General features: G+C 37.2%; 1 protein-coding gene across 1 annotated transcript; it reads right to left on the reverse strand.

The window, feature by feature from the left end:
* Positions 1-359: 359 nt before the first annotated feature.
* LOC306893349 (uncharacterized protein) lies at positions 360-3,316 on the reverse strand. The gene is made up of 4 exons (XM_079455135.1): positions 3,112-3,316; positions 2,580-2,891; positions 2,231-2,373; positions 360-1,194 (listed from the first exon to the last, which is right to left on the reverse strand). Exons 1-4 carry the CDS (start codon positions 3,191-3,193, stop codon positions 1,027-1,029), a joined length of 705 nt encoding a protein of 234 aa, XP_079311261.1. The 5' UTR covers positions 3,194-3,316; the 3' UTR covers positions 360-1,026.
* Between the last annotated feature and the right edge of the window lie 8,775 nt (positions 3,317-12,091).

Genomic DNA, 12,091 nt, shown 5'->3' on the forward strand with positions numbered 1-12,091 from the left:
CATGCTTAGTTGCACACAAGCCTTCTACACTTAGTTTGAGCATTGTGGTCAAGCCTAAGCTTGGTGTCATTTGACTAACAATTATAGCTTCACAGCTGAAGATGAGCAGGAAGATAAAACAGACCACAGAGCTCAAGCTGTGAGAAAATGAACATCACACATATACTTTTTCATATCTTATGCTAGTAGATCATCGTCATCTTCACAAGTTTACTAAAACAAGTGACACATAATGTTGTGGAATAACAAGACTCACTATAAAGAAATATTTGCACTTTTCTACAACACTTCGGTAAAAGAATAATGGATTTATGTTACACATGCACAGAAGCACAAAAGTTGAATTAAAATATTGTTTTATAGCGCTTAAAAATATTTTATTTGCAGATAAGAAAATGACTTTATTTGGACACCAAAACTTTGTATACTATGATTATTTTATTTTCTTGGCAATAAGCGATAACATGGATTTGTAAGTAAGAGCAAATCTACTGGTCTTGTTACATTGTTAATCGATTTTGACATTTGTGTCAAACCAAAAACATGACAGTGGTTTCTTTGCAAAGCAGCCGCAGTTTAGAGACCCACAGGAAGAGGACAGTGGAAACCCAATAAGAGAAATAAACATGAAGATCATAAACAAGCGCTACAGACATTTTCATATCTACATTTGACTCATATGTGTACAATGTTTAGCGCAACACTTTACTGTGAACAAAATTGACATTTTGATCGTTCTCATTCAAGTATATTAGCATCATGATCTTTTTATGCAGTATATATTTATATTTGCACGACTGATTCAATGTTGACTGCATTACATTATACTGTATTCTAGATATTGTGCAGAACACGTTTAAAGCCAATGAAATCTGCACTGATAGGAATAAGTGACTTTTTCTGTTGTCTCAACACATTTTACATTTGGTCATTTAGCACTTTGGATTTTCAATGAACACATTTCAATCTTTTGATCTCATTGATGTAAGACAAACGCTATCTCTGCATGAGCTTAAGGAAGTTTCATTACAAACCCTCATGAAACGCAGGTGTTTGTGAGAATGGCTTGGCAGGTTGGTACTCAGGGTTTATTAATGTGGATGTAGTACCCAGTCTGTTTCTGGTCATTTCTTCATAAATTGAAGAGTCTGGAGGCTTTTTTGATGGAGTGTCAGACTCACGGCTTCTTTTCATCTGAAAATGACAAAAGTGTATGTAAGGGTTCTGACCTTTGCTTTCAGTGTTTCTTTAGCTTTAAACGGAAGAAAGGGTACTTGTGAAAGGCTTCATGGGTAAACGAAGAGAAAACGTAGCATATGATGTGACAGGCTAGCGCTCCACATTATGCAGTAACTACTGTTTTTTATCTACGGTCAAAGTTTGTTACTGTTTGTGTTGGCAGCGGCTTCCAGCGTTTAGTTTTAATGATGTCATTTCACGAGCAAAAAAAGGTTGTGAGGTCATTGTGTGATTAATGATATATTTTGATATTTTTTTCGTTTTAAAAAATGGGCGTTTATTGTCATTTGTGTCATTTATGAAATAAAAAGTGCAGGAGTGTCAGATTATGTTTCAATTCAGAATTATATAAAGAGTTTTTAACTCTAAATACTCAAATATTTGCATTGTGTTTTTTGTCCATTGTGCAGTGGTAAGATCAATTTGTGGTTTGTGCAATCTATACTCTACTTATACTCTACAATAGTTTCTTAGTCATTTTTTTTGTAAGATCACTTTTGTGTAGAGTGCATTGCTTTGCTGCCCCCTTAAATAAAGACTTAAAATCTTAAACTTTAAATTAAACCAAAAACATATTCAGTTATACAATGCTGAAACACAAATCGTTTTGGTTAAAATGTCAAATTTCTTATTTCATAAAATGCCACAAAATCTGTGGCCCGCTTGGAACCATCCTTGGCCCCCCCCAGTTTGAGAACCACTGTCTTAGAGTCTTCAAACCTGCAAAAACCAGTTTAACTCTAAAGCTTAACTTTAAAACTTTAAAAAGTTTTGGATTTTCACACAGAAATGTTTAACAATATCTGGAAGCCATAAGTGAGGAATCATGTCCTATTGACTAAAGACACAGAGTAGACATGTGAAAAACACTATAAAACATCCCGTTTTTATGTTTATTACAGTAAGATTTCAACACAACTGGACTTCAGATGCGTTTTGTTTTTATGCTAGTTTTTGATATTTCATTGTGTGTGTTTGGGGTTGTACTGACCTTCACACAGAGGAAACCAAGGATGCAAAGTATTATTGCAAACAGAGCTATCAACACACAGAGAACCGTCACAGCTTGACACTTTTTCTCATCGTGAATAGATTCATTTTTCTCTTTGTGAACAATAATAGTTTCATTTTTTTCTGCAACAGAGTGAAAAGAAGATATCATCAATGTCAAATATATTCTGTATTAATACAAATAAAGGTCCCACTCTTTGCCTCTGGATATAAGTGTTCACAGTTTAGGTCAAATCCTTGTCAGACACAAACAACATTCTATAATGAACTCATGATGCTTTACACTAATAATAATAAACATGTGTATAATGTGTTAAACATGCACTTACCCGTCACCCATAGAAATGTGACGCTGCTATTGGTCTTCTTTTCTTCTAAATTAAATTCACACCAGTAGAGTCCAATGTCTGCCACAGTTAGATTCTTGAGGGTGGCAGTGAGTTTGGGGAAATGGTTTTCATGTAAAGTCACTTTGTCATTTCTTTTATCAGTAAAAGTGCCATCCTTGTAATAGTAGAAGATTTCCTGTTGTTCTGATTCATTTATTTTCTTCCATTTCATGTACACGCCATCCTGGGGAGTCTTGTCAGTAGCACATTGGATGTTGATGTTCTTCCCATGATCTCCCTTTAACACCATAACTGCATGAAGAAGACAATAATAAGATTTGATCTTCACAGATCTTCAATACATTAAGGTGCAATAGTGACTTGTTCTGACCTATATGTGCTCCTAACAACATGAGACACGACCTTAGGTCTTAAATTGTCTAAAAAAGTAAACGGTAGGTTTGAACTTATTGTAAAAATGTTAAAGTAAGTTGTAACATTAACATCAATAAGTTATAAAGGCTGTTCATACCTGTGTCAAATGATGCTAGTGATGAGAGGCGACTGAAACAGATGCTCAACAACAGTACACAGCACCTCACAACGCTTGCCATCTTCTTAGCTGAGAACAACTACACTTCACACAAATTCAGCGAGAAGTCACATCAGGCCGCTGTGTGAAAACTTTTGAGAAGAGTCTGTCTGGAAACCAGATGCGCTCTCAGGCCAGATGCACTGTCAGCGGCGCATGCGCACTCCGACACACGCAGACTCAGCAGCGCATGCGCACTCCGACAAATGCGCTATTAGACACGTTTGTGAATCAAATGGACCTACAGGCCAATTGTAAGTATATTTATTCAATATTCAATGTATTTATTCTCATACAATATTAAGTCGAAGTGAAAGTGTTGTTTTAACTATATTCAATTCGAACAAGATTAAGTCGAAGTAAAAGTGTTATTATGAATTATTTGACAAATGTAATCGAAATGTCTTTAACATTATAAGACGAATGTTGTAAGTATATTGATTTCATGATTCATACAGTATTAGATAGATGTAAAAGTATTGTTTTAATATATAAGTTAATGTTTTCGAAAACTAACTTAATCCTTATAATCATCAATGATACAGATCTATCACATCTATGATACTTGGGTATGATACCTGTTCTTCATACAGTAATTTATTGAAGAACTAACGTTATGTAACATTAATTTAGTAGCGTTGCTTGTAAACTAAATATTCAGATGATTCGGATTATTTATATATTCAATAACCTTGTGCATTCAGTACATTAGCTTGTACAACCGTATATTTCTACACAGCAATTATTATTTAGGTATTTGTTTTGTGCATTTTTGACAGGGGCATTGCACATAGGTTAAAACCCATAAAATGGATTAAAAGGTTGGCTATCCATATATCCGTCTGTCTACTCAAATCTAAATCATATCGTCCATTTATCTATCCCATCCATCTCTTTTTCAGTCAGGACCACTTACGTTTGAAAACATATTTTATTGAATAGTAAAGCATCTGTTGGGCTTATGGTTCTGTTCTGGGCAGACTCCGCGCGCTCGTCCGGCACGAATTCCTGGACGGGGCGGGGAGATCCGAGAGTCGAAACTCTTTCATGAGTATCGAACAGAACCATGAAATACATACATGTGATACACGAACGCGTAATCACTGAAGCACAGATTTGATTTGTAAATGAGGTGAAGTTGGGGATGGAGGGTGGGAGAAACTGTAGTTACTGTCAGGCTGTGATGCGGAAGGAATGGGAATTTAAATGCTGCGCTGTTGTGTGTCGGATTAGGATTGGTGCATGTCGCAACAGCTGACTGTCAGCTGGATCAATCTAAACTGACGTGACCTGCCTGAACTAACGCGATGCTTGATAAGTCTTATGTATCTATCTTTCTATGAAATTCTGCTTATTCCCTCCTTTCATTATTTTTAAGGGTTTTCCAGTACAATCATATGGCAACGACTGTGGTGTGTTTATGTTGATGGTAAGTACATTATGTTTGTAGTTAATATTATATTGTTTTGCCATAATACTGACATCTCTTTCATTTATAGTTTGCATTGTACATTGTGCTGGATGCCCCATTTGACTACACAATTGTAAGTATTAGTACAGTTTTCAATAACTTTGAGACTTTCATTGAGACAAAGGGCATTGACTTTTATGTTTTGAGCAGCCGGACATGGTAGAGCTGAGGAAATGGTGGTGCGTCATGTTAATGGAGAACTTTGGACTGGACCGGTATGGAATTGTTTGTATTTTGAATATTTAAAGCTTTTATGAGAAAGGATTAATCTAACATTCAATCACTATTTTCCAGGCATGGGAAATTGTTTGCCCACTTAAACCTTAAAAAGGTAGTCCTAAAGGTAACTAAAATTAATATTTGCTTTTTAGGTAGATGAAACCAATCTTTTCATCTGAGTTTGCATCGGAGAAGCAGGTGGTTCAGTCTCCACGAAAAGTAGGTTTTGTTAGAGAGGTTGTGGCCATTATTGTTCAGCATATTTTTATTTATCATCTTCTGCATTGTTGTTTCTTAGGAGGGTGTCATGACGGATCTTAAAACTGCCAGTCAGTGGTGCTTGGAGAACTCTGGGGATCTTCTTGGCTCAGTTCAGCTTCCACTTATAATGTGCAGATGGAGGATGATGAAGCTGCAGAGGCCTTGGAACAGTTCTTCAGTACACATTTCATAGAACATGATAGTGTAGAGCCTCTGATGTTTGTTTTCATGCAGGACATGCTACATTTTTAGAGAATGTGGTGGACAAAATGCATCTTAGAGTCTTTTGTCGAGTACAAAATTGAACAGGGTTGTCCATTTTTTTGTTGTGTGTTATGATTTTATGTTTAATCTTTTCACAATGCCACATATGCATTGAAAACTGATATGGAAGCCGCCCTGTTCTTATATATATATATATATATATATATATATATATAATGTCTGCATCATAAAACTTTATCATTAAACCATTGATTAACAAGCACCTGTCTATTGTAGAATGAGTCATTTATGTATATGTGTGTTTGTTTATAATTTTAGGCCAAAAGAATACGTGTACAAGAAAAGGTTTTATTTAGTAATGTTTTAGATAACGGGAAACATTTCAATAACGCGACCGAGTTCAGTTACAGTAATTCCATGTTGGTACTTGTAAAATGTGTTGGCGTGGTTGAAGTGTAACATCGAGAATCAGCGTCTTGTTCTCTTATCACGGAAGCTGTTTACAATCATAACTGAAACACATGTTAACACCCACTATGTAATCCTAACAAGACACACTAACATATATCAAGTGTTTTCCAAAGATGACATCAAGCTCCAAAAGGGAGACCGTAACTCAACCTTTAGATCTGGAAATGTTGAATTGTACAGCACAGCCAGTTCCAACCTGAAGAGAAGCATTGGCCTACAAAGCCAACAAACATTGACGCCAAGCTGAATGAGACTGGATCTATAGTGAGGACATCCACTGAGAACCTGGTAGTGATGTTACGTTCGTGAAGAAATCATTCTTTTTGGACGAACCTTTTAGTTCTCGTTCACGAGATGAGAGATCTTGTCGTACATGAACGAAAGGAACCGCTGCTTCTCCTTTGTGAATGACAACGAACATGAGCTTCTACTTCTCACTCGTGAACAAAATGAAAAAGGAGCTTTGTTCAACAGGCACAGAAACGGACACCATGCAAAGATCCCTACAAAAGATAACCATGGTTTTAATATAGTAAGGGATGGTTCACATTTCGCGTCTTTTGCATTTTCAACACAGTTTTAGACGCGAAATGTGAATCTCCCCTAAAGGTGTCCTTCTTATGTACACAGGTAGACTTTTAAAACCAAACAATTCAGCTTAGTTACCCGGCTAAAGGTGAACCAAAGATAGCAGATTCACATCCAACTTGAAATATTCCAATTCAAACAAAAACATGAAAAATTTGGCTTTCAAGTTAATTACAAGTTAATTAAAAGGCGCAACACTCACTCAGAGCGAGACACGAAGACAATTGAGGACGCAAATGCGTGTGTGCGTTGTTTTACCCAACAACCACAAATGTTAGTTAAGTAAATGATAAGGAATATTCTCATTTTATTAAAGGATACGCAGTGGATTTTAAAGGGGGTTGAGTTATCAGCAGAAGAGAAAGTATAATACACCGGTGAACAGGGGCAGGCTTACGAAAACACTTCAATAATACTGTAGTTTAAATGCTTGCCTTTCATTGGCTGTTTCTCAATGCAAATACAGACTTGTGTTTTTGTGGAGACCGGTCTGGCGAGGCAGCCTTAGCAGAGCGAACTTTGATGGAAACGGCACAGTGACTTCTGGGACTTCAAGCAGGTTCTGACCACACACAAGGTTGCATTCGACGCATCCTTCCCAGTCAACACACACAATTCCAGCAGTCAGAGGAAGTCAAACACTGTAGTCAAGATCTCATCTAAAGCAAACACTCATCAACATAACGGTGACTTCCAATGACAAACCAGTCGCATCTAAACCTCTAAGCTCACAGTACAATAGAAAGATCACAGTTTCAACTCACAGGACTCTGAAAGCCGATGGTGACATCACTGTGAGATTCAGACATGCCTTTGTTTTGTGGGGAAAAGGACATACAATAATGGAAAGAGTACTGGAAATTTCTACTTAAGTACAAGTACTGCTACACTCAAGTACAAGTGACGGTACATGATGTCACTGAAGTAATTGAATGAGGCATTTACATAACTCTTTATTGTGTGTTGCTGTACACCCAAAGTGCTTTACAATCATATGAGGGGGTCTCTCCTCACCCACCACCAGGGTGCAGCATCCACCTGCAGAGGGGTAAAGTACTTGAGTCAATTACCACAATGCACTGCACCTTGCTTGACCTGAGAGAAATAATCCAGGGTAGAAAATGGAGGAACACGATTCAGCTGCTAATACAGTTCATAATCCGCAACAGGATCAAGAGCACCCGTGGCCTTCTTATAGTGGAATGAAACTTGACGCAAGTTTTCTATGACGGTACTGATTATTCTCCATTGCCAATCACATGACAATTAAACATATAAATGAATAGCAACAACAAAGTGAGGAAGAATAGCGCAGTAAAGGTAGCGACACAGTACTCAAGTAAAAGTACAGTTTTAAAACTACTTAAAGTAAATTTTCTGAAATATTACTCAAAAATAGAGTGTTTGTAATTCGCTACTTTACACCTAAACAATTTTTGTTCAAGTACTCTTTCACCTTTGACCTTTGAAGGGAGGAATATTTTGAAATCACATGTTTCACAGTGTTTATTCAGCACGAGGTAATATATTAGGAACATGATATATAGTATATATATATACACTGCTCAAAAAAAATAAGAGAAAACCTAAATCACACTACATTACATCTCAATCAACAAAATATCCAGGTAAAATCTCTTCACTTACTTACTTTGCATAACTTGTGAGAACAAAATAATGTGACAATGGTCAATGAAAGCCAAAATTATAAACACATTCAGGGCAGGAATTACAGTAAAATCACTGTATTTTTTTTTAAATATTGGCTCATTCAACTTTTAAAGTTTTACCACAGTAACTCATAATGTTTGTCAGTAATGTGCATGGCCCTACGTGCCCCCCTGCAATGTCTGGGTGTACTCCTGATGAAATGGCACATGGTCTCCTGGGGAATCTCCTCTCAGACCTGGATCAGAGCATAAGTCCTCTCTTCTGAGGATTTCACGAAGTGGTAAGAGCATTGCGTTAACAACACAAGGTTGTGTGTTGGATCCCAGGGGATTGCAGATACCTATGTATAATGTAAAGGCTAATGCAATGTAAGTCGCTTTGTATAAAAGTGTCTGCCAAATGCCTAAATGTAAATCAGAACAGTTGGAGTCATTTAAACAGGTTACATGATGGTGACAACATTTCCATCTTCGGGTGAACTATCCCATTAATGACTCTATACAGACAAAATGTTCAATGTTTGGATAGCATTAATGGTTAAATTGTTTAGAGTTTTTTTATTGTTATTGATGAAGGTGTACCGTCGATGATATCATTTTATCACCCAGCCCTATTCCACAATTGAGGTCAGGACTGAGTCGGGAAAAACCTAAAATTATTGGTATGATTATCAGATATATATACATTTCTTCATATTTGATAAAACTTCAATTGAACAAAACCACAGCAATGCAAATAAATGTAAAATATTTAGCTGACACAAAACGGAAGTTGCATTTGACTTTTCGGTGACGTATATTCAAGTGGAACGGCTTCTGAAATTTGTAAAGATTTTAGGGCGTGGCCTAATTTAGCCTTTCCTTTTTTATTGGTTTGTTGTAAATTGGGCCTGCAGGAGAGGGATAAACATGCCTGGTCATTGGACAGTCAGTATAGTCCAACCTCTTTTTTTTCGTTGCTGATGTCTTGTGGTTTAGAGTGGAGAGGGGCTTACACTGTTTTTAATTAAACACTACAAGTGCAAATGAACTTTGAAAAAAATATAGTGTGCACAGATAAATCATTAATAATAGTCACTGCAGCACTGTGTACAACCCTTAAAATGTTCATGTTTGATTTCACGGTGACATTTCTTTGGCATGGTTGGCATTTACAAATATGAGATGCCTCAGCTTGGATGGGCTGATGCCATTTCTTTTCTCTGGGATTATTTGTCTTGTTTTTGAGAAGACTCTCTCTAAACTACTTTGTGTTTACACTTTATCTGAACACCTTTCCGGGGATTTATTATTGGCTTTATTAAAAACGATCTCATGGTTTAGAGTAATAATGGGTAACCCAGCGTCTGCGGCTGCTTGCGATAAATTGAAGTTGTCTATAAAAGTGTGTGTGGTGTACGTGCAGTTCCTGTCTTAGTGTAATAAGATATTTGGGTGCGTGCAGGTGTTCAAACTCATACATGAGGCCGATAGCACATATTAAATCAGACAAATACATGATCTATCATTTTATATTAGAAAACCCGATAATATAATGGAAAAATTTATACTGTAATGGAAAAACCACAACACTAAGAGGGGAAGGACAGTAAACTTACTGCAGCATTCGAATGTATTGATGGGTATAACATTTGAGGACTGAACAAGCTTAATACGAGTCTCCCTGATGTTTACTGTATAAACACAAAATATTACTATTTACGTTCAAGAACAAACCGAAAAATGTAACCAGTCAAAAAAATTATACTTTAAGCTCACATATTCTATCCGTATTAGAAATATTAACGAAACAGCTATGAGGCTGGGCAATGGCTAAACTATGTGTGTGCTGTGATTTACTTCTAAAAGTAAAAACATATATAAATACAAAACAGCTAAATTGAAGATGAGAATTGATGAGAAGCAGGGACAAAGTTTTTCCTTTTGTAGCCGAGTTACTGGTTTTCATGAGGACCATAAACCTGCCTCTTCTCTCCTTGAGAGTAGCAAATCTATTGATCATTTTATCATGGTTCAATTTGCTCAAAGACATCTTTCTCGATTGCCATAACTGCCAGTTGATGAAGCCTGCTCTCCTAAGCCAGGTGTGGAGACGAATAAGAGCACTGAAAGACCTCACGCACCAACAGCTGCTAACAGGTACAATGAGGGTATCCTGAATACCAGATTTCAGTGATGGAAACATGTCAGAATCCAATAGGTTATACACTGAAATCACGTCCTGAACAGCTTGCTTTATACGTGTCAAAAAGTGCTTTAGATCAATGTTGCAGTGGTGTGCAAGTTCTGCCACACAACTCTGCGTTTTTATTTTAAGAGGTCACACACAGCATCTTTGTATGCCAATGCTTGGGGAAGGTCAATGGTCTCTTTTTTGGGGTATTTATGCAAGCATGCAACTATGGATAGGAGATCCTTGAAGTCAACAAATACACAAAAGAGAATTAGCAGACTTTTGTTTTTAACCCCAATGCAAAAGCCGTGTTGATGGCAGACAGGCATTCAATGATGGCGGCATTCACTGTGTGAATCAGGCAAGCCCATCGGGTATTGGACAGCTACACCACTTTACGTATATAGCACCTTTCACAGACAAGGAATCACAAAGTGCTTTACACTATCGGAAAAACAAGTCAAACATACATATATGCAAATATAAAAACAATTAGAGACAAAATGTCTCAGAAATTGTCCAAAAAATGTGTCATTGGTGTTTTTTAAAAGAGTCTACAAAGCCCATTGATCTCAGTATTTCAGTGAGCGAGTTCCATAGCCACAGCACAAAAAGCACGGTCACCTTTCGTCTTGCCATGCAAGGCTCTATAAGTAATTACTAACATTTTAAACTGCACTCTAAAGGCAATAGGGAGCCAATGAAGGTCCTTAAGAACCGGGGAAATGTTGGACCTCCCTCTTGCTAGAACTAGTCAAAAGTCTTGCAGCTGGATTCTGTACAACTTGTAGTCGTTCCTGTATACAGAACATTGCAATAATCCATTCGAGAGGAGATAAAGGCATGGACAAGCATCTCCATCTCATTTTTTGAGACCGAAGATCTTATTCGAACAATGTTCCTAAGATGGAAGAAACATGAAGGAACTGCAGACTTTACATTGATTGTTAAAGCAGGCAGCTCTGTCAAAGCATGATTTGTAATTTGTACATATTTAAAACAATGAACTCGAACTGAGATGAGGAGTAAAGCGCTGACAATATGCATGAACACTTTCGCGTGTCCAGTTTCGTCTGGAATGCGTTCTAAACCACCTTCTCACGTGGTTTGACAGACCGGATTTAAATCTGTCTTGAAAGCGTTTCGGAGAGCATCTAACATAGAGTAACCGTGTTCCGTAAACTTTTCGCCTTTTTCCAGGCGACCCCTACTGACTTTTTGAGAGCTGGACAAGCAAGTTCATGAGCTCATTATCTGGGGGAAAGCCTATTGCACCATCCATACTTTGATTGATGTCCTTTGGACCAGTAGTATTTGAGAAAAGTGAGGAAATGTTGTGTCTTGTATCATGTATGGATTCTTTTTGTCTATGAAATCTTTTGAACTGTGCATGATATCTTTTTAATTGTGTGAACTTTAATGAATTGTGTAAGGTTAGGTGTTGGGCGGGGTTTAGACATAGGGACCAATCACAAAGCAGCATCCTAAGTGAATGAACCAATCAAAAATAGTGGAGTGGTGAAGTTTGAACTGACAGCCTCTGGTGCCCTAAGGATCCAAGGTTGTGGCTGTAGCTTCATCAGTCCGAGTTCGAGTCAAGCCCAATTCATGCGACTCGAGTCCACAGACCTGCATATGTAACGCTAATAAAACATTATTATTGAAAGCACTTTAAGAAAATTGACTTTGTGAAAGTCCAGAGTCAAAATTCAATGGTTTCTATTTGCTCTCTTGCTATCTGGGTATGTATCAGAAACAGGGTCCTAATATGTAAATATTTCAAACCTGATCTGCAATTTAAATTAACCAGGCAAAACACTGGAAGACAGTGTTCAGGATTCA

The sequence above is a fragment of the Barbatula barbatula genome (genome assembly GCF_947034865.1).
Source record: "Barbatula barbatula genome assembly, chromosome: 4".
Taxonomy (NCBI): domain Eukaryota; kingdom Metazoa; phylum Chordata; class Actinopteri; order Cypriniformes; family Nemacheilidae; genus Barbatula; species Barbatula barbatula.

What these genes read in the sequence shown, in the direction of transcription:
- LOC306893349 (XM_079455135.1), bottom strand. Translation starts at nt 3,193, where the DNA reads ATGGCAAGCGTTGTGAGGTGCTGTGTACTGTTGTTGAGCATCTGTTTC. An exon ending in ACTAGCATCATTTGACACAG is followed by an intron (nt 2,892 to 3,111) that starts GTATGAACAGCC and finishes TTCTTCATGCAG; the next exon opens with TTATGGTGTTAAAGGGAGAT. An exon ending in TTGGTTTCCTCTGTGTGAAG is followed by an intron (nt 1,195 to 2,230) that starts GTCAGTACAACC and finishes TGTCATTTTCAG; the next exon opens with ATGAAAAGAAGCCGTGAGTC.